This window comes from Sceloporus undulatus, chromosome 4 (genome assembly GCF_019175285.1).
Source record: "Sceloporus undulatus isolate JIND9_A2432 ecotype Alabama chromosome 4, SceUnd_v1.1, whole genome shotgun sequence".
NCBI lineage: Eukaryota > Metazoa > Chordata > Lepidosauria > Squamata > Phrynosomatidae > Sceloporus > Sceloporus undulatus.
This window is the reverse complement of record NC_056525.1, coordinates 148,342,082-148,364,451: the sequence shown is the minus strand read 5'-3', so window position 1 is coordinate 148,364,451 and position 22,370 is coordinate 148,342,082. Positions and strand designations below refer to the sequence as shown.

Here is a 22,370-nt window from a genome sequence, read left to right as displayed (position 1 = left end):
AAAACAAGTAGAGGATAGTTAAAAACACACAAATGGCCAACATTAAAATAAAATTAACTTATTCTTATATTAAAATAATTTAAAACATGTAATTACAAAGAGTTAAAACAGTGCAATTGAAACAACAGAACAACCACTTAAAAACCCTTGCTAAAAAAAACCTTCTGAAATCCTATCAGAATATGCAGTGGAAGGACAGGAAAGAAGGGGCCATTTTTACCTCTTTGGGAAGTTGGTGAGGTTGAATATGAAGGAAGATGAAATGTCTGCAACATTTCTCACTTATTCTACCTCAAAAGAGCCATTGGGAACACATTTTCTGGCTATTTGCCAAAAGAAAGAGCCAATGTTCCTTGAGTGATCTCGAGGCAGCTAAATTTAACACATTGTAATGCATTTGAGAGCCAGCTTGGTATAGTGTTTTGGGTGTTAGACTAGGACATCAGGAGACCAGGGTCCAAATCCCCCCCTCAGCCATGGAATCCCACTGGTGACCTTGGGCAAGTCACACTCTCAGCTGCTGTAGAGACAGCCCCTAAGGGATGGTGCAATGCTACCCCTTTTCTAGATGGATTGGGGTTCCAGCAACCACACATCACAGCCCTGATCTGGCCTTTCCACAAAAAGGAGCCACAAAAAGTTTGCGGCTTGGAAAGGGCGTTATAGCTGCACCACAGTGGCTATCCGGCGTTCTTTGGGCACTGTGTCATACGGATGCAGTGCTGGAGGAGTGCCGTGACACAGTGTGGAGCAGTGCACTGCATCACGGCACCCTGGGTGATGGAGTCGGGGCATGCGTCATGTGGTTGCGACACCCAACTCCGCCCCCAGGCCGGCCTTAATGGCTGGTCTGAAGAGCCCCTCAGTTAGGAAATTTTTTCTTTGAGGAGAAGAAAGGATAGAACATGGAGCTTCTGCTCCACGCTGTGCAGATTGTTGAAGAATGAGCATGAGTTTGAAATATGGTTGTCGATAGAGATGCTTCTTCCATTTAGGAAGAGTGCATTGGGGACTGTTCCCTTCCACTGTTTCTGCAGAATTCTAAAAAATTATGGAATGTGAAAAAACATATCAGCTTAATAATTTTAGGACTTTGCACAATTTTTTTTTAAATGTTCACATTTGGAAAGTCTAAAGTACCAGCCAACTGCTGGCTAACCAGCCATCCACCCACCTAGCCATGCCTTTTTAAATTCACTATTCTCACTCCCCAGTGTTTTAATCCCTCACTCTGATAGTTTTGTGAGCCAGTGTGGTGTAGTGGTTTGAGGGCTGACTGCACCTCTGGAGACTTCACCATTCAGCCATAAAACCCTCTGGGTGATCTTGAGCAAGTCATGCACTTCCAGCCTCAAGGGAAGGCAATGATAAACCTTCTCTGGAGAAATCTTGCCAAGAAAACCCCATGATAGGTTTGCCTTAGGGTCTCCCTAAATCGGAAACAACTTGAAGGCACACAACACACACACAATAGTTTTAATTCCTGGCTCCAATAATTAATTAACATTTGGGTTCCACTGATGAGATCGGAGCTTGGAAAAGTTAATTTGTGGACTACAACTTCCAGAATCAGCATGGCCACAGGCTGGGAGCTCTTGTTGCTTAACAAGTAGATTTTCCAAACTCAGCTCAGGTTCTCATTGGGCTGTTGCTGTTCTTCTTTTATGGGGTTGCACTTTTTTTTTCTTCTCCTACACTCTTGCATAGTCATATACCATTGTGACCACAGAAATTGCCCCTTATCTTAAAACATAACTGGCAAGGCCCATAATACAATTTGATCACACACCTGCAGAGGACTCTTTGTACTTGGGTTACCTCAGACCTGAAAATAATTCTGTCTTATATGAGGTTGTTACCATTTCAACTATTTGAATTGAATCAGCACTTTCTATTACTATATAGGATTTTATTGCGGGAGTTTCTCCGTAAAATGTACAGATAGATAAATCTGAGAGATTTGTGATGGACCAGGAAGAGAAAAAGTCTTCAAAGTTCAGTAACAAACAGTATGAACATGATTCAAACGTGGCATATTTTAAATCCTGAAATGAAATACCCCCGAATAATGTTTACATACATGGCAATGAATGGGATTTCAGTTCCTACAATTCACAAGTCCTACACTATCAGATGGAATTATAAGTATAGAGCTACCACACTATAAACTGAAACTGTGGGGAAACTGTGTGTAAAATTGCACCTAAGGATGTAAGGGTTAATGGAAGTAAAACCTAAAGGAGGTAGTGATCATGCACATAAATAAAATTTCTATCAAAGTAGTCTGAAGTTTCTGTTTGAAAGACCTCTCTGTTCCATTATTATAAGATTTCACATAGGGATACCTTTGTTCCATTTTCCCTTCCAGAGGCTGAACTGGCTCTCACCTATTTTGGGACTTCAGCTTATGTACAGTCATTGTAGCTATAAAATATTCCCACATCTTGAGCCAGTGTTAGTTGCTAAATGAATTATAGTCCAACAAGAGGTTCTCATTCCAGTAACATGGAAAAAATTATCCCAGCAGTCAATAACCAAGTGTAAATCAGATTTATTGTAGAGGAGACAGAAAAATGGCTTAAAGTGCCTTGAGCTGTACTTGACTCTTGATATTTTTTCCTGTATATTATTTGCCAGTTTTGATTTTTTGTTTTACATCAATCTCTACAAAGTAGTCAATAGATTCCAATATGTGTGCCAGAGGGATGAGACATTTGCCTTCATAAGAGTATTATTAGAGCATCAATATTGTCTAGATCAGGGATGAAAAAATCTGCAGGGCCAACATTGCACAAAAAATGTTATTTATAACCAGAGAAGTTCTAAGCCTGCTTGGCCATAAATTAATAGATTTTACCACAGTGTAGAGTTGTTTATTTATTTTTTTATCTCAGCCTTGTTACATGCAGTAACATCTAGTATCCATAAAGTAGCAATGCCTTTATTGGACCCACCAAAGTGCATAAAAGACATGATTCAAGCTTTTGAAACTCCACTGGCTTCTTCATCAGCAAAGCTGTTAAAAACCATGCAGGAGAAAGGAAGAAATTATTATGTTAGAGTCACAGTCCTACATATTGTCAAGATGATGGTGTTCTCAGTTAAGATCGTACAGAGGCATATCCACATGGCGGAGGCCATTCCTCTTGATGTGAGACAAAAGAAAAGCTTTAAAAATTTGCTCATCTTTAAAATTATCCAAATAGCAGAAGCGAGTCTGGTGGGGATTAATGGTCTTTCCTCTTTTAATGGTTACCTGAAGGAGCAAACTGGCTGCCATGTGTTATATTTTTGAGGGACTGGCCAATTCATCCATCTTGTGTTTGTTTGGGGACAGCATATGTCCATTTGACTAGAGCAGTATCAACTGTGAGTGCATCAATGTAATAATGTTGCTGTGCCTAAAGTTATTAAATTAAAAGAATCTAAATGGAATGGCTTTGACTGTTCCCAAATATCTATATTTCTAATTTATTCTTTCTCAATTTAGGGAGAGCCTGTCAGTTTCTGTGAAGAAAGTTTTGTTAAACATCGTTCCAGCACTACCAAACAATTTCTGGAAACTGCAGTCAATCTTCAACTTTTTAAGCAGGTACTACAGAGTGAGTGGATTCTTGATCTAGTTGTCTTCTAATGCATGCTGTGTGTGCTTATTCAGGGATAGAGGAATGAGTGTAGTTTATAAAGTATGTATTCAGTACTCTTATTGAAATTTTGATCCAATTAATCCAAAGTAAGCAATAATATATTTTTATCTTTACTGAGTAGTCAATATATGCTTTCTGGTTGAATTTTAGATGTAGAGGTAATCCTAGTCCCATTGAAACATTTTGTTCTGTGAGACGTTCTTCAAAAAGAAAAAGAGAGAGAGACAGAGAAGAAAAGGTTTAGTTAAATCAAACCTATACAGTTGGATCCTGCAGAGTCAGTAGCTGAGGCTCCAAAACAGTCCTCTCAGGAACTGGGAGAACTTGCTGAATGGAACGGCTGCAGTGAAGGTGGAGGAGGAGAAGGGGAGATAGGTGACCTCATATTTGTCTGCATATCCCCTTTTAGGCTGCAGGTCATTCCATTTAGTAGGGCACCACTGTACCCCGAAATGAACATTTTTGGGGGATTTATAGGGCCTGGCAGGGAGAGGAAACATTCGAAGAGTCAACTTCTACCTTCCATCTTTTCCTTGTAGTAATTAGAACCCATTATTATTATTATTATTATTATTATTATTATTATTATTTATATAGCGCTTTAAATTTACACAGCACTGTACATACAATCAATAAAATAGGTAAAATACATAAAAATAAGCCTGCCTATGGTGTACATTCTACAAAATAATAATAAAATAAAATAAAATAAAATAAAATAATTCAGCATATACTGAAAGCTGTTTCGGAAGAAGGGTGAGCACGTCTCAGAAGGGATAATGGTGTGTGCACCCATGGCGCATGTGCCACCGCTACCCCATACCGGCGCATGCACGAACCCCATTCATTTAAATGGGGCTTGAGCATACGCAAAATTCCCCTTACACGGGGTGTGTGTGTCCAGAATGGATCCCCCACATAAGGGAAGGGCGGACTGTATTTAATATAATTTAGATGCTTCTACACTAAAAAACGCATTACTAAGGTCCAGTGCATGTTTCCCCATAGGACTGGCTTACCCTTAGATTAAAAGTCTATCCAGAAGAGTAAGATTGTCCAGTAATGTCTTCAGCAGCTCTTTTCAGATGTAATGCTAACAACCTATATACATGAGGAGACATGAGGCTTGGGCTCATGTAGTTTCTCCTTCCTGACTTCTTTTCCAGGCCCAACTCTAAGGAGACTGAGAGTTCCTGTTTTCATCTTTAAATGTATACTTTGTTATATCCAAACTAAAAAAATCTACGGTTAATAATAACTTCAGTTTGTTGAAACATGCCAGGATTAAACTATGGTTTATGATGTTGGGTCATCCTCGGATCTGATTTAAAACCAAAAGAGTTCCCTGAGTTCAGAAGTAATGAATAACTCTAGATAGTTTTAAAATGGATGCTTCTCATCGCTTCCTTGTGATTGACAGAAAGAGTGCAGGGGAATGGGGTGTGCACAGTGTATCAAAATTGCATGCATTGTTGCTTCCTCACTGAACCTAACATGTGATACAAAGGGAGAAGGTTCTAGATTTCATTGTGGTTTAAGCAGAAACGTCATACCAACACAAATGATTCTTGGAGTTGTAGAAACGCTCTTGGCTTGTTGCAATTGGTGAGGCTGCTTCAATTCTGTCCTGGACATGGCATTCCAGTTCCATTTATTTGGAGTTTGTCAAGTTATAAATGAATTTTTTAAAAGATGCCAAACATTTGTTCCTCTCTTATTTGAAGCAAAGTAACCTTTACATTGCTGACTTGAAGGAATCTCCTGGTTGGATGAGAAGAAAACACCATGATAAAAACATCCAAGAACTCAGTTTTACAAGTATTGCTGCACTGGGTAAACACCACAGGTCAAACTATGGGACAAAGTAGAAAACATAATCTCTGATTAAAGCAGCCAGAATTTTAGGTAGGGAGGCCATCCTTAACTAATCAGCTAAGTCTTTGAAGATATACTTACTATAACAGATAAATGAAATTCACAGGATAGAAGACAACTTTCATTATAAAAACAACTGGCAAGTTTCTGTCTCTGCAATTTAATGGCTGAGGTCAAGATTTATGACACTACAAGTGAAATATGCGAAGTTTCTAATTGGATAGAATAAAAATAATAATATTATCTACCAAGTGGCAAAGAGAGATGTTGTTAAACTTTTTCATGTTTTTAGCCAATGTATTGCATCGTTTCCAGATTATTTTTGACATCATTCTTCCTCCTTATCCTCCATCCAGCTGCCTTGTTTCCAAGAGCTCTTCTTTGTAATTTGGCTTCATTCAAGGTCATTTGAATTTTAAAAAAAGAATTGAATTTAAAATGTTGATAACCGGAGGCCTAAATCCACTTCATAGTCTTGACCAGAGTAGAACCAGTGAACGAATGGGAAGTTGATAAATCAATGTATATGCAAGTGCCCTTGATTTCGTGGGATTAACAGCTGGTTTTAGGCCAGAAAGTAAATCTTCAGCTCAAAGGTCTATAGCAGAACAGTAGAAAGTATGTGGGGTTTTTTTTTTTACTTGAAGGGCATATCCCCTCATATGTTAGTTTTTTAGGAAAGTTAAAATCATAATAAACATATGAATTAGAATAGCTTTTGAAGGCTGTGCATATATAAAATTGAAGACAGCACATAGATGACTTTGGATCATTATGGAGACTCCATAAAGATGCATATTATTGTATACGCTCTTCTCTATCTTCTAATCCTCTGCAAAGCCCACCTATGTGTAAATGGAAATAATGAGAGAAGAGGGGAAGGAAAATGCTATATCTGACAGAGCTGCAGAGAAAGATATGTGCCTGTAACCACGACAGGGTTAACTATTACACTGATACTGTCGCTTTCAAGTCTCTTGTATATATCGTCTTTGTAACTCCTAGACTGCTCTTTATAGCTGCTTTGGGAAACAGTGGCAACTGCAGCTGATGGGAGGCTCCTTTGCACATGATGCCTCATTAAAAGGAAAAAGTGAAATGGGGCTCTGGATCATAAGTCAGAATCAAAGGTCAAGAAGGAAGTATCTTTGTTAAGTTATGACAAACATTTGTCAGTCTGGGTTGCTGGAATGGTAATACTTCTGGGCTTGACAGCTTAGTGCTATATATAAAGCACAGAAGAAGTCACTTGGGAAGAAAGAACACCTTTACTGATTTGGGATCTGAAAATGAGGCGTGCAAGTGGCATGGCTCATACAACAACTAGGGGAAGAATGTTTGGTTTATATTGCCAGGAGCAGAATATTGAGCAGAATATGTTTTTATGCACCTTTTGCAGCACTTAAAAGTGCATGCAGCACTTGCCCCCTTCCAAAATCATTATTTAGATGTGCCCTATTTTGGAACTGGGATTCAATCAACCAGAAATATTTGCCATTTTATTTTATTAGATACCTTTCCCTCTCCTCTAAATTGCTCAAGGTAGTATACATGGTTCTTATCTTCCCTACTTTGTCATCACCACAACCAACATCATGCTTGATGGATCATGTTTCTATGTAACTCACAAAATCTAGAAGGTAGATTTAACTTTACAACATGAAAGTATAAAATCTCTTACAACTAGGGTTCCTGGGGCTAAATAACATTTCTATAGAGGCCACATTCACATCCATTATTTCCACAAGTTGCCCTCTTTGTTTTACACTACAGTATACTTATCCATTACAGTGGTACCTCGGGTTACGAAATTAATTCGTTCCGCGGCTAATTTCGTAACCCGAAAAACCTTCGTAACCCGAATTGCCATAGGCGCTAATGGAAAAAAAGCCGCGGCTCTGCCGCGGCTCCATTTAAAACAGCGCCAGGGTTTTTTCGTAACCCGAAAAAACCTTCGTAACCCGAAACAATAAATCCCTATGGGATTTATTCGTATCCCGAAAAATTCGTAACCTGGGTAATTCGTATCCCGAGGTACCACTGTATTTTGGATTTAATCCAGCACATCCACCAAATATTACTGCTGTTCAACCTCTCTTCATTTCCCTGCAATCTTCATTTGTATTAAAGTTTTCTTCTGTGTGGGTGGGAAGAATACCAACTAAATTTGCTTTCTAAATGTTCTGTCTGTATAATTTTACGTAATAATAAGATTGTTCATAAATCATGTGTTTTGGTTTTAAGAAAGGGATGATTTCTTAGCCTTACCCAAATAGATAATGTCTTGTGGTTCAAAGAAGGTTTTCTGCACAGTGGTAGCGAAAGGTGCTTTATCTCATCCTTGCTCTGAAATAATCCAGTGATCCCATACATGTCATGGTCTGACCATGAACCAAACCCATTTTGGAAAAGGCCAATTTAAGTGGGTCAGTGAGATGTTAGCTGAGAAAAAGAGGAACTAATCGTCAGTGATAGCTTGTGGTTTGCTGCTACTGCTTTGTCTGCGTTTATCTTTTCCCCCTGTTTTCTTTTTTTAAAATTATACTCATGGAACAGTTTGTTTCATGTCATCAGTCTATCCATTGACAAGCATCAGATTGTCACTGACAGGACTGTTTGGATAATCTGTGATAGTGTATGACAGTCAGCCAAATAATTAATTTCTATTGGCTCCTGTGTACGCTTTCAGTTAACAGCGATTTAGTAGTAATTCATGTTGGAAAAAGTGCAATCAGTCAAATGCTTTCTCTGTTTATCTCATTCTTGGGCTACCTAACCCTGACAAAAATAGATTATAGCTTGAAAGCATTCTAAAAATGTCAGTGCTTTTGGAGACTGGGGGAAGGCAGTGGTTTTATTAATCCTTTAAGGCAAAGTCAGGATTTTAACAAATCATTATCATTTCTTTTGGAGTTTTGTTGCATTGTTCTCTACTGTGGACATTATAAATATTAGTTGTTGAAGATGTCTGATTCAGCTTTGTAAATAAAATAGGGGTGGGTAGCCTTCAGAACTTACCGAGCTGCAACTCTCATCATTCCTTATAGTTGGCTTTGCTGCTCAAGACTGCTGGCAGTTACAGTGCTTAAACATTTGAAGAACCACATAGTTTCTACTGCCAATGTAAATATTGAGTTGAAGTGTACAGTATTCATTGATTGAATTTTTGACAGTCTGAACTGTTTTTGTCTTTTGCTAAAACTTAATTTGTGCAAATTTTTATTAAATTAGATTAAGATATTCAAGACTGTTTATATGATGTTTTTAAATTGTCTATTTTATTCTGTACAGTAATAGTTATTGAATGATGTGAACCACTTTGATCGTTTTGGAAAAGCGGTATATAAATAAAGTTTTATTATTTATTATTATTTATTATTTTATTTTATTTTATGTTAATGTTCTTGACCAAATACATGGAAAAATACTTGCTGATTATCTTAACATTCTCAAATTTTCAAATTTTATCTTTCAACTCATACAAACTGCAAGGCAGATTAGAAAAGCAACCATTCACAAAAATATGTGAGAGACAGAAAAAAACCTAATAGCTAGTAGCATAAAGTTATAGCTAGGAGCATAAAGAAAAATAGTAGAATAGAAAATATAATGCTGCATGCTCCATTGCAAAGGTAAAGGTCCAAATAACTTTCAGAAAAGCTGGAGTATTTTGGATCTAAAGCAAAAGTGTTTGAACTATGTAGGTCTCCTTAGGCAAGGGCATTCCACAAAGGTAGTGCTATTACCGAGAAGGTCCTGCTTTTAGTAGACTCCCATAGAACTTCAGCTGGTGATGGGCAAAAGCACTACCTCTGATGCTGAACAGAATATACATGGCATTGTATATAAAGAGAGTTGGTTATTCAGGTACCTGTGGCTAATGCCATTTAAACTTTGCAGATAAGAACCAGCAGCTTGAATTGCACTTGGAAATGAATAGGGAACCAGTGTCAAGCATCAAGTCCCAACCAGCAGCCCTGCCATACTGTTTTGTAATAGTTTAAATTATTTCTTTGATTTATATCCCACCTTTCTTCCAAATGGGACTCAAAGTTTTCTGTCCCACATAAAGTACTGTAGAGTAGTCATGGCTGTGCCAAAATCTAATTCTTCAGGAAGGGATACAACAGCCAAAATAGTGAAAAGACACATGTTGTGGCTGCATGCATTCTGCAAGGGACTTTTATGTGGCCCCTGATGGCTCTCCACTGCTTAAAAAGGAAAACTAGTAATTGCACTTCTGAAAGTCTCTGAGGGGATGCCCTATACTTTGTCTGATACATCCAAGCCCACTGAAACAAACCCCAAAGTAAAAACTGCTAGTGTGGTGGTTCAGGAGGGTAGGAAATGGGGTCGATGCAACCCCTGACCCTCTGGGGTTGCCCATCCATGTGCCATCTGAGGATATCTGTCTCTGCTGTAAGATGAAAGATGAAATTGCTTTTCTTTTTCAGTGTTATTAAACTTATAAAATGCAATAGAATTGGCCCTCAGTATGCACAGATTCACCATTCATGGCTTGAAAATATTTAAAAAAACAAAAATGCCCAAAAGCAAATCTTGATTTTGCCATTTTGTATGAGAAGCACGATTTTACTATGCTATTGGATTTAATGGGACTTGAGCATCCATGAATTTTGGTTTCCCCGGAGGGTCCTGGAACCCAAACCCCAGCAGATACCAAGGGCCCACTATACAGTGCCAACTAATCTATTATTAGAAGCATCCTAACACATTTAACAAACGAGAAATGTATGATTCCTTAACAAAGACATCTACTTTTTTATTGCAGTTTATTGAAGGCCGGCTCGCAAAGCTCAATGCAGGAAAAGGATTCTCTGATATCTTTGAAGAAGAAATATCTTCAGGTGGCTTCAGTGGAGGTATTTTTTCCCCTATCATACTTGATTCTATTGTTTTCCTTTACATTGATGAAAAATGGCTATACTCTTTGAATTATAGGATTTCATCTTGGTACTGACCCCAAGGGAGTTCTTGCTAGTTCACCAAATAATTGTTAGATCTACAAAACAAATGAAACATTGCTGAAAATGCCAAATTGGTAAAGTGGTTTCTGCTATTGGACCAATATTTTGTCACACTAATCACAAAAGGCAAGGTCATGTAAAATTCATGTTATTATGTATATAGTGATTAAAGATGCTATTGTTCTTCAGACTATTATTAAATGCACTTCAACTTTAATAGGTATATAATTATGAAACTCTTATAGGTTTATAGATGGGGCAAGTACTTATGCAAAAGATTGGTCATCTATAACACCAGATTTTTTTAACACTGAAGGCATCACTTGAATTTTATTTAAAATCTTTTTGTTTGTTTGTTTTTATGAGTAAATTGTCTATTTTCAGCACTCTTGGATTATCTGTGCATGAATATGTATGTATGTATACCAAATGTTCTCTTAGATAGGGCAATACTACAGATTCATCGAGAAAAAGACATTTACCAAAACTGGTACCTTGTTCTTTGTCCTCTCTTTTAGTTAGACTGCACATAAAGACAGATATACACAACCCTAGATAGAGTGCTTGTAAAGAGGTGGAATGTCAGTTTCAGCAGACATCATAAATGTTGCTATGGCAGTTCAAAAGTGCACTTAAATCTTAATTTTTTAAAAAGTAAGATTAATGTTAATTTAAAGAGTCAAAAATGTGTATAATTTAAAAAACTTGTTACCATAATTTTTGCATGCTCTGTTATTTGCTTTGTTCTGTAACTTTAACTATGTTTTCTTGGAAGTAAGTTCAATAGAATAACCTGGGAGATAACTCCCAAATTTATATGCATAAAATCGGGCTACACATTATTTTAGGTATTTTCAGGAATAATACAGCTGGTTTACATTAGAGGCATTTCAATGCATTAGAAGAATGCTTTACAGATTCTCTGATGTAGGGACCAGCAGTCCCCCCCCCCCTAGTTTGCCAGTTACGGGCACCATATTTGTGCCCATTGGCTACTGGTCTTTTTGTCACTGATCTGGAGACAACCACTTTCAGTTGCAATCTAGTAGCATAGATGTCAATTCAGCTATATTCTCAGTCTCACCCTGGTATCCTATCTAGTCTTGAAATCATTCTTCAGTATTAAATAGTTTCTGGTGCAAGAATGGAAAGTTTTAAATAGAACCATTTTATTGTCAAAGAAATTGTAGGCCTGAAATTTCTAGATCATGTAACAGTTATGTAGGTGGTCTTTGTAGTAGAACTACATGACATTGCAGGCCAGAAATGTCAAGCTTGAGTAAAGCAGAAGATTGCATGTTGAGTGTTTGTATGTAACTTCATGTGGAAAAACAACAGGTGGGAGGAAATGGTGAACCCTTGCCTACACATCTATCCTAGCCATTTTTCTTCCAGCCATTTTCTGAGAACAAAAATGAAATTTAGTGGCAGAAAAATAACCTGGATTGAGGCTCCCCAACTCCCTTTTGTGTACACTAGAAGCTGTTTCATACTGGGCCAGATTATTTAACTTTCTGTCATTTTGACTGTCAGCAGTCCTCCAATCTCGCAAGGAATACCTCTCTCACACAATTTACTACCTGATCCTTTTAACAGAGTTAACCTGGGGTCTTATGCATGTAATGTTTGTTCTTTCTCAATGAGTTGCTCCCTCCCCATTTCTTTACTAGGGGGCACTTGCTATGCGACTGCTTAGCCAAAGTCTGTATTTGAAGGCAGGGATTTACCACCATGGATTACTCTTCCCATAGAAATGGTTAATATGAGGTGTTTTGGCTCGATTCCAAAAAATGCAGAGTAAACAGAATTCCCTCCCACCTCCACCCCAGCTCTAGATGTTAGCCTTGTTATTGTGCTTAAGAGGCTTTTGAAAGACTGTTATAAATTCCACATATTCCCTGGGAAACATTTGCATATCCTTTTTTTCATGTTCCAGCTATAAATCTAGTTAGCAATTGTCATTGCCTTTCATACTTGCCTCAGAATTAAACTAAATTCACTTTTAATATTATCTGAGAAGTAAATGCATAATCTTGACTTATTCTACTAAACAGATTCAAAAGCAAAGCTACCTCTTTCAGCCATCGAATTTTAACTTGACCATTGTGAGCAATTTATTAGAGTAATAGTACCCAGTGAACATATATATGTCTGTAGTTTTCCCATTTGCCTCATTTTCTTTACCTACAAAGGTAGTAGCTACTGTTGATGGAAAAAAAGAATGAAAGAAAGCAAGCTGTCATTTAACACCGCAATAAATAACCCCTTACACCCACTTGAAACCTGTATAAACAAAACCAAATTTCAATATATTTTGAGGGGATTTAAAGAAGCATAAAACCAGTATTTTGACACAAAAAACCTTGCAATTTGTTGATACATCAGATGTAGCTTCCCTTAGGCAAAGCTATAAATGTTATTGGAACTAAAACCAAAGGAAATACCATGTTTAGTATCTGAAATTTGAATCTTTGAAATTTAGTAGAAAGTTAAGATTGTGTGTAAATAAATATATGACAAATATTGTTTGTATTTTTCCTTTTAATTTGCATTTTAGGAAATTCAAGATCATATCACCAGTGGGTATGTACAGTAAAGGTACGAGCATATGCCAGTATTATATACTCTGGTATCTGCAGTAGAAAATATGTCAGTAGCATCCATCCTCTACTACAGTGTGATAATATTCATGTTTGGTAACTTACAGGGAAATGTCTGGGAATATATACAATAGATATGAAAATATATGCACAATGAACTTCCGGACAAGCTACTCTGCACAACATCCATTTGTGTAATCAGAGCTTAGAAAGGAGAACGTCTTGGTGGATTGTTTCCTGTAAGATTACATTAGAGTACAATGATAAATATTTCTGCTGTAGAAATGATATATTACAGCCTTTGGGTGGTACTAGACAAAAGTAGACGAAAGACAGCTGTGGAAATCTGCAGAAGTGGCATATGAGGGGGGTGGTACTGGGAAATGCATTTTAAGTCAACCAAGGAGGTAGCATTTTGTTTCTGAATTAGAATGTTTAACATATGCTGAGAGTATGTTTTGTATATTCCAGAATATTTATATATCTTATATATTTCAGAAAGGAGGTGCCTTGATCAACACAGCAATGAACAAAGCCAGCCCAGCAATGAGAACAGTATACCGATATGTAAGATGTATTCCTTTGTGCTTACCCAAGAAAGTGCATGTCCTGTTCTTATTCAAGATATTGCAAAATATTATTTCATCTACTTGCCCCATCCTGAAAGGAAAGGGGGTGTAATAATAGATTAGACCAGAGGCAGAAAGAATGGTAGTTTCTTTTATAGATATTGCTATTGACCCAAAGGAAAGGGATCACCTTAGTTTATTCCACTTTTCTGTCCTAAGTATTAACTGCCAATTCTGATTACAACACTGCTTTGGAGCTCTTATTCTAGCTATATAATTTTTCAATAATTCCTTTATATGTTTAGATATAAAGGCTATAAATACATTCTAATTTTCGGAATAGTAACTTTGAAATAATTACAGAAATCAAGATCCAGACATTTATAAATTATAAATAAAATAATAATAAACATATCCATCTAATCTATACAGTTTAGATGCAAATGTTGCAATCCACTTGACTTTTCCTTTTTCTTTCTAAACACTGAAAGAAAAAGAAAAAGAATAGTTATTTACAGGTTTTTAATCTCTTTCAGTTCAACTCACTATCTTTTGCCATTGGCTTTTATGAATGTGATGAATTGTACTAACTGGAATACCTGATAGTATTTCTCCAGGTTGAGCATGTCCAGAAATTATTGTAGGATCGAAACAGACGGCCATGAAGGCAAACACACACCATAGTCCTGAAAGTGCCCTCTGCCACCAGCCCAAATAGGAGAGGAAAAGATCTGCTCCTATTTGGGTTGGTTTTCGGCAGCCTTAGGCAACCCCCTGGGCACTCCGGGGACATGTGTCCTCAAAATGTTGTGGCCACAGAGCGACTTGAAGCCGACCCTGTCTGATTCGCTGGGTGTCTTCCAGGCATCTTAGGGGTGTGCACCAACAAAACGCCACGTCCTCAAGCCAACTGGAATCCAGCATTTATGGCCAGTCTGTTTTGGGATGTAGATATGTATTTTTTACCATTAACAAGTCTCATTTTTCTCCCTATGAAGAAAACTTTTCAAATCTACCTGCCTATCATTAAATATTTTTAGCTGTGATATAAGGGATATGATATAAAATAAAACTATAAAATTTAGTAAAATATATGCTTTGACAAGAGCTAACAATGATAAATGAAACAAAGCCCAATCATTTAACATTTGTTTAATATGCAAGTACAACTGTTTATAGTTTGTAAGAATGTGGTGTGTGACGTCCATTGTCAGAAACATTCGAAGATATTTAATGCTAGAGTAACTGAGGGTTAAAATTTCTTTTGAGTTTACTGTCCCAATATCAATACCTAAAAGAAAGAGAGGAACAAAATTTACATCCATGCTATGTTCTCTCTCTTTTCATTTCACACCTGTTAGCATATTTTGATTAATTCAGCTAAAGGCAAAAGTAAAAAGAAGCAGAGATAAGGGACAGCCCTGTGTGATTCTGTGAAACTCTGAAGACTGCAAAAGTACAAGCCATTTCCATGCACTACTATTTGTGACCACTAATGTAGTGAACTAAGCCTCTAACAAAATCTTACCGTATAGTCATTCTTTCTGATATTTCAAACATGAAGCACCATTCAAGGCAGTCAAAAGCTTTTTAAGCATCTAGAGAAACAATTGCAGTGATGGAGTTATATGTTGTTTCCTGCATTCTTATTATGCATTTGGGTATGGCAGCAATATACGGTATGCAAATGTTCAACAACAACAACATTAACCGAATACATAGTAAATTTTATTATGTGATCATGTGTTAAAGCTTTATTGACTTTGTCCTTTATTGACCTTGTTCTAATTTCTTGACTAAAGTCTTCATTTTGGTTGATAACTCAATCAAGAATGGTTAGATAGAAAATCTTTACCTATTTCAATGTCTTCATTATATATTTTTCTTTTGTGGTTATTATTTTTGTTTCTCAATGTTCAGCTGTAACACACTGTGGCAACCGAGAGTCCTGGGTTACACAGGATTCCTCTCCTGCCTTTTCCTATGTAGTTTGAGACTTTTCTTCCCTCAGAACTATGAATCTAATCCTAGGGTCTTCCACTTTCTTCCACTTCTTTACTATTAAGTGTTCTTATATACTTGATAGCGTATTTCAGATGTTTTTACAGAATAATCACTTCAGGCCACTCCTTTCTGAACAAGAAGAAAATCACTTTTATTTACAGAAAGAGCTTATGATAATATTTCTTTTAGTAGTTGGTTCTCAAAGCTTGTGGTTACAAAGTGTATATTATTTCACTGGTTCCAAATTGATTTGGGTTCAGTTCACTCAAGGACTTCAGTTACCCTTCAACTGTGTTTTAGTTGTTTACACACACCTTCCGCTAAAGATAATTGATTAGGAGTATAAATCCTATGAATCTTTAGCTTTATTCATGAATTACAGTTCTACAGAATAATGTGGGTCTGAGCCTTCCCTTTACTGGCTCTCCACTGCTCAAAGCATGTATCACTTCAAACTGATTTCACAGGACTTCTTTTGCTCTTCTGAAATCTTTCTTCCTTATATGGGAATCTGAATCTCCTTTCAGGGCTAACCCCTCAGTTCCAACTGCACTCTTGGCAGTTCTAAAACATACTCATCACCTCTCAATGGCTCGTCCTTTTTATAGCTGCTCATCAGGTAGACCCCCACCATTTTGCCAACCTGATTCTGATTGGCTGTTCTGAAATTCAGTTCTGTCATTGTCTCTCCACACCCACCTTTTGTATTTCCTCAACTTTCATCAGTAGTCTTTCCAAGTCTTCTGGTATTTTCTGCTAGTAATATGGTGTCATCTACATATCTTCAATGGTTGATGTTTCTTCCCCAATTTTCACACATTTCCCTGAGTCTAATCTCAATAGGATTTAGATAGGATGATAAAATGCGACTATGTCTAACTGTCTTGCTTATTGAAAAACATTCTGTTTCTCCATGTTCTGTCCTGATAGTGACTTCTTATCTGAAGTATAGCTTACACATCAACAGAATACCAAATTTCTAATTAGTCTTAAAATCTGGTATATTTTTTGTAGGTGTGCCTAGGTCATTTATGTTTTATGACAATATCCAAATTAACTGATTGGTTTTAATATTCTTACCCATATAACCAACTGAAACATTTAATTATTGATTAGCATTTTAACTATAAATTAACTTGCCAAGAGTGCCTTCCTCCCAGTTCCTTTCCCCACCGCTCCCTATATCCGATCCCATCTTTGGTAAAAAGAAACATGTTACAAAACTTCTAACTATGAAGTTAGTCCATATTTGGTATAATAGGGAAGCCAAGAGTATCACTATATCTCTGAGACCAAATCTCTGAACATCCAGGTGCATGCTAATAATAGACAATTGATGATTTCAGTTGATAATCTGGAGAGAGTCAGCATTGCATAGTGGTTTGACCATTAGACTATGACTCCAGAGACCAGGGTTCAGATATCCACAGAGCCATGGAAACCCACTGGGAGACCTTGGAAAAGTTACATTCTTTTAAGTTTCAGAAGAGGCAAAAGCTAACCCCTTCTGAGGTTGCCAAGAAAACCCTGTGATAGGTTTGCCTTATAACATAAGTTGTAAATGACTTGAAAGCCTGCAACAATAACAATTTGGAATTACAGATAAAAAGCCAAAAACAAAAATGAAGGGAGAGTAAGGGGCTGTACAGATTGCCTCTAAGGGGCGGAATGCAGCTGCCACTTTCCTGGCCAGATAGGGGACCGCAGCAACCTCATGCCACGGCCCCAATCCGGCCTCTTGGCTTCAGGCCTATATCATCTTTGTTTCTGTGTCAGGGCCACATTGCTGCAGTCATTTTACCACTTTTATTATTAAGTCCTCCTTACCTTCTTCTCAACAAAGTTATGAAAATATTTTGCAAGTATTATATCTTTTATGAAGTCAAAGGCTTTTCCAGCCGGCATCCATACTTTTTTGTGGGTTTTTCAGATTATGAGTTGCCAGCCACAGCTTCTGGCGAAATGTCAAGAATAAACTCTTTTAGAACATGGCCTCATAGCCCGAAAAACCCACAAAAACTATTATTTCTTTTTCTTTTTCCATCATTTATTCGATATTTCCTGCATTTTGGCTTGCATGTCTGTTTGTCTGGTTTCCTGTTGAAGACACACACCTGCATTTATTTCTGCATCTTTAATCTTTGAATTAATTTCAGGCAAATTCTTCAATAGGCTTCAAAGCTTCTTTTAAGTTGGCAGTAAACGTCAGGAATAAACTCTTCTAGAACATGGCCATGTAGCCCGAAAAACCCAGAAAAAACTATTGGCATTTATTGTTTCAACAATATTTTCATGTCTCAGTTTACTGCACCCACCAGCTTAGCCTTGCTTCCATTTACTTAATTCACAGCACCTGACTCCATTTCATGGTCATGTCCCTCTGATGCCTTGCTTTGGTTTGAAAGTTCATATGTATGAGTCTGAGGATATTTATGGCATCTTTTTTCCTTCTTTTCTCTTAGTTCTTTTCATCCCTTAATATTTCAGATTAATTTATTCCTATTTTTTCAGTTTTAATTGCTTTAATTTATTTGTTTTATGATAGTCTGGGTGCAGACAGACAGAATTGTTCTGGTGTACCCAGAGCAATTCTATTCTACTGCCATTTCTCCCAGTAGCAAGCCACACATACACCACCACCAACATGCTTTGGTGCCAACATGCCTGAGAACTGTAGCTACATACTGCTTGGCTAAATTAGTCTTAATACTAAAGATGCCTCCTCTGCAAAATAGTTGGCTTGTCCTAAGGAGTTATGGCACAGAAATTGGTGCTTTGCCGGAAGTGAAGCCAGATGGCATGGTGTAAGTTTTGTACTCCTTCATTTTACATGGATGATGTCTGACCATTGGGAGAGGTTGTGTGTAAAGCATCCCTAAATGTCAAACGTGAAAGAGAGACTTCCCTTCCTGAAAAAATTATTCTCCCAAATCACAGCCTTCCTTTGAGGCCCCAGTCATCAATAAATAAATAAGTTCCTTAATCTCATTTTTAAAAGAGATTTTTTAATTATACATAGTGAACTTATGAAGAAAAATAATCCAGGTAAATACATTAAAGACACTGTGTGTATTCATGTGCTCATTTATAATTTATATACACTTCATTAATAGACTGGTTGAAAATTATGATTCCCTTTTTTGCGCTACTGGATATACTCCTTCAGTTTTGCCACTTATATTCCTGAGGCTGTTCATTCTGGATCTGCCTATCTTTATAAACACTACTAGATTCTGATTGCAAGGATCCTCTGGCAAAGTCCTCTCTGATGGGCTTCCCTTCTACATTGGTGTGTTTGCTGCTATTCATGATAGCAGGAGCAGACACTATTTTATTTCCCCACAGTGCCCTGACACATTATCTGCAATGCAGTGGGACCTGAAAATGGCAGCTTCTCAGACTTTGCCATGGGAAAACACCATATTTATCAGTAACTGGCTTTTCCAAGGTTCACTCAGCCTCCACAAAGATACAGGCCCTGCCTGTACTTAAACTAAACCTCATTGCACTGAAACACTAGGCACAAATCATATCCCATATAGGTTGAGTTTCCCTTATCTGGAATGCCAAAATCCTGAATTCTCAAAAATCCAAAATGGTCCATATGTCTGTCTGAGATAGCGACAGCTTTGCTTTCTGATGGTTCAATGTACACAAACTTGGTTTCATGCACAAAATTATTAAGAATAATATGTATTAAATTACCTTCTGGCTATGTGTATAAGGTGTGTGCAAAACATACATGAATTTCATGTTTAGACTTCAATCCTATCTCCAAGATAATTCATTATGTATATGCAAATATTCCAAAATCCAAAACATTTCTGGTCCTGAGCATTTTGGATAAGAGAGACTTATGTGTAGACTTGTAGAACTATTCATGCTTTCTATAGCAATGCATTTCCAAATGTGTATTCCAGTTTAGAAGTCTGTCCTCACTGCATAGTTTAAAATGGAATATGCACATAGAATGCACATGCCTGGCTACATAGGAGTGTGCATGCTGCTTATTTGTGCTGTAGTGTCTTCACACTACACTTCACACTAAAGAGGACTCTTTGGCCTCACTTCAATTACTGGCCATATTATAGTTGACTGATTGAATCCATGGGATTTATTTGCCACTCAGCCATTGAATCACTGGGTGTACTCTACTCTCACATTGTATTTATGCTGAAGAAACTTGAGTGTGTAATCAACTTGATTACAATATCCAAGATCCTTGGATTTTGATTATACTCTGTGGGAGTTATTGAAGTTGTAACTCTAAAATGTATAGATTGCCACGCTGTCTACCCCGGTATAATCTTTGGAAATCCTTGAATGCACATCTCATTTGCTTGCAGTCTCTTTCTGTGGAGAGAGAGAATACTTTCTTAAGAATACCAGCTTAGTGGAATGGATTGTCTGCAGCTCGTTTCTGTCCCCAAGTCCTTGTAACTGTGAGGGGCGGTCCCTGTTACAGTTCAATCTTTATTAAGATTGTGAACTATATTGACAACATTTTGTTATATGGCAGCATATCAACATCACTATTTTTTCTAAAAGTGACCTGTACACCTGTCTTTCCCAGTAGCTAAGCTGTGCAAAAAAACCACAAAAAACCCTACTATACATTGGAGCTTCAATTGTAGGAAATCCAACAGCTAAATTGGATCCAAATGAGTGCCTAATGAAACTACTTTTGCTTCTCTTTAAATGAACCCCTACTTTTTTGGAGAATGCATTCATTGCCTAGATAATGTGTGTGCAATTACATGGCCTCTAAGAATGGTTACTTTATCTCCAGATTAAAGGGAGATATAAGGAGCCCTGGTAGCACGATGGTTAAATGCGGGTACTGCAATCACTCACAGCCCCAAGGTTGTGAGTTCAGTCCCAGGCACAAAGTCCACTCAGCCTTCCATCCTTTTGTGGGTTGGTAAAATGAGTACCCAGCTTGTTGTGGACAATTGGCTTACACATTGTAAACTGCTTAGGGATTGCTAGTTCACTGATAAGCAGTATAGAAATGCACTTGCTGTTACTATAACTTTCATTTTGTTTCAGGCTGAAATGCCAAAAAATGGAATAAAAACTGATTCTTTTAATTCAATGAAAGCTGGCAATACTGAGAAATACTCTGGTACATGAAACAGCTAAGATGTGGAACACAACTAACCTAACCTTTTCCCACTCAACAGGTGGTTGAACTTACATCTTAGAAATACTGAAGTATTGACCTAATTAGTGTATTCTTGAAATCCAGATATGAATCTGCCAAAATTCAACTCTTACCGCTCTCAGACCTTATTAGCAATCATGTGTGAAATTAACAAAGGAAGTAATTTCCCTTTATTATACCACATAATGCGAGATATTTAATTTCTAATTAAATTTCATCTCAGAGTGCACTCTTCAAACCATTGTTTTGCAAATTCACTTACTTCTTTTTTCTGTTTCTTTTTTCATAGGCAAAAAATCATGCAAAACAGGGAATAAAAGAGGTGAAGAGTAAGTTGAAACACAAGGTATGTAACAGACTTTGTAATTTCTTACCTTGTTTCTTGCTTCATTTTGAAGCACATACCTTACAAATCCCACAAGATTTGTGTTTTTAATGACTTTTGAAATATGCTTAGCCCTTTGTTCAACAATACATTTTTTATAACGAGCCCTCTGGCAACTATCTGTCATTCCATGCATCCACTTGAATAATCTCTTTATTGTTTGCATATTTATCATGGAAAAACAGAGGTCTTCAAAGATACGTTAACAGGATGTATGTTTTCATAAAGCTGATTGCTTTGATATCACAATTGAAGCCTTTGCTTCAAGCTGAGAATTTAAGGCAAGTGAGTTTTACCAGAGAAATGTGATTTAGAAAGTGTAGTTGTCTGTTTAGGTTTCATGAGATCTGTAAATGGTGGCAGTACTTTAGCATGCTAAAGCCTCTTTGACTTTCAAGAGCAACAATATAAAACTATTGGAAGCATCTCATAAAGATACTTTTTGTACCTTTGGATTAGTGTTTTTATTTGTTAACTGAAGCATTCATTTGTTAAAAGAATAGCTTTAATATTACTGCTTTCCTTCTCAAGTTCACAGCAAAACATATAAATTGGGTTACAGTTGTTCCTGAATGAATACTTCCTCTAGCTGAAAAGTGATTTGGCAGCTATAGCATAGAACTACAGTGTTTAAGATCTTTGCGGTGTCTTGGATTTCTTAGGACATGTTTTCTCCATCTGTTTGAGCAGAATAATTCTGGTGTTGTATGTATGAATGTGCATGCATAAAGGTTTTTCAATCCTAACTTTTGTTCTGTAGGAAACAGAAGATGAGTATGGAACTTGCAGTTCAGGTTTTGTGCAATACACTCCAATCTACATGTTGCCCAACCCACAGAGACTAAATACAGAAAAGAGACGACTTGCACAGGTAAGCCACACATTAATATTTCATTATCACTACCTCAGACATTTTTTTTAAAAAATCTTCTTCCCATTGGAAAACATTGAAGAAATGAAACTTGTTCTCATTGTTCAGAATGAGTGTAGAATACAAACGTGCATGACTAGATTTCTACTTTTTCCTGCTTAAGGGTGAGCAAATTGGCCACTGCCCCCACAAAGTTGCTCACCTCTAATTTACCCCAGTGTTGTCTTCTCTAGCAGTGACTCTCCAGCATCACCATACTTTTCTAGT

General features: G+C 37.1%; 1 protein-coding gene across 3 annotated transcripts in view; it reads left to right on the top strand.

Annotated features, from left to right (window-relative positions):
• DENND1B (DENN domain containing 1B) overlaps positions 1–22,370 on the top strand; it is a 223,955-nt gene that overhangs the window by 175,695 nt on the left and 25,890 nt on the right. For 2 of the 3 annotated variants that reach the window (XM_042463240.1, XM_042463238.1), the window contains 6 exons: positions 3,491–3,592; positions 10,315–10,405; positions 13,068–13,108; positions 13,609–13,677; positions 21,137–21,193; positions 21,993–22,103. In XM_042463240.1, coding sequence (XP_042319174.1) covers positions 3,491–3,592; positions 10,315–10,405; positions 13,068–13,108; positions 13,609–13,677; positions 21,137–21,193; positions 21,993–22,103 — 471 coding nt within the window. The remainder of the gene's footprint in view (positions 1–3,490; positions 3,593–10,314; positions 10,406–13,067; positions 13,109–13,608; positions 13,678–21,136; positions 21,194–21,992; positions 22,104–22,370) is intronic. The other variant, XM_042463239.1, reaches the window with a different exon arrangement.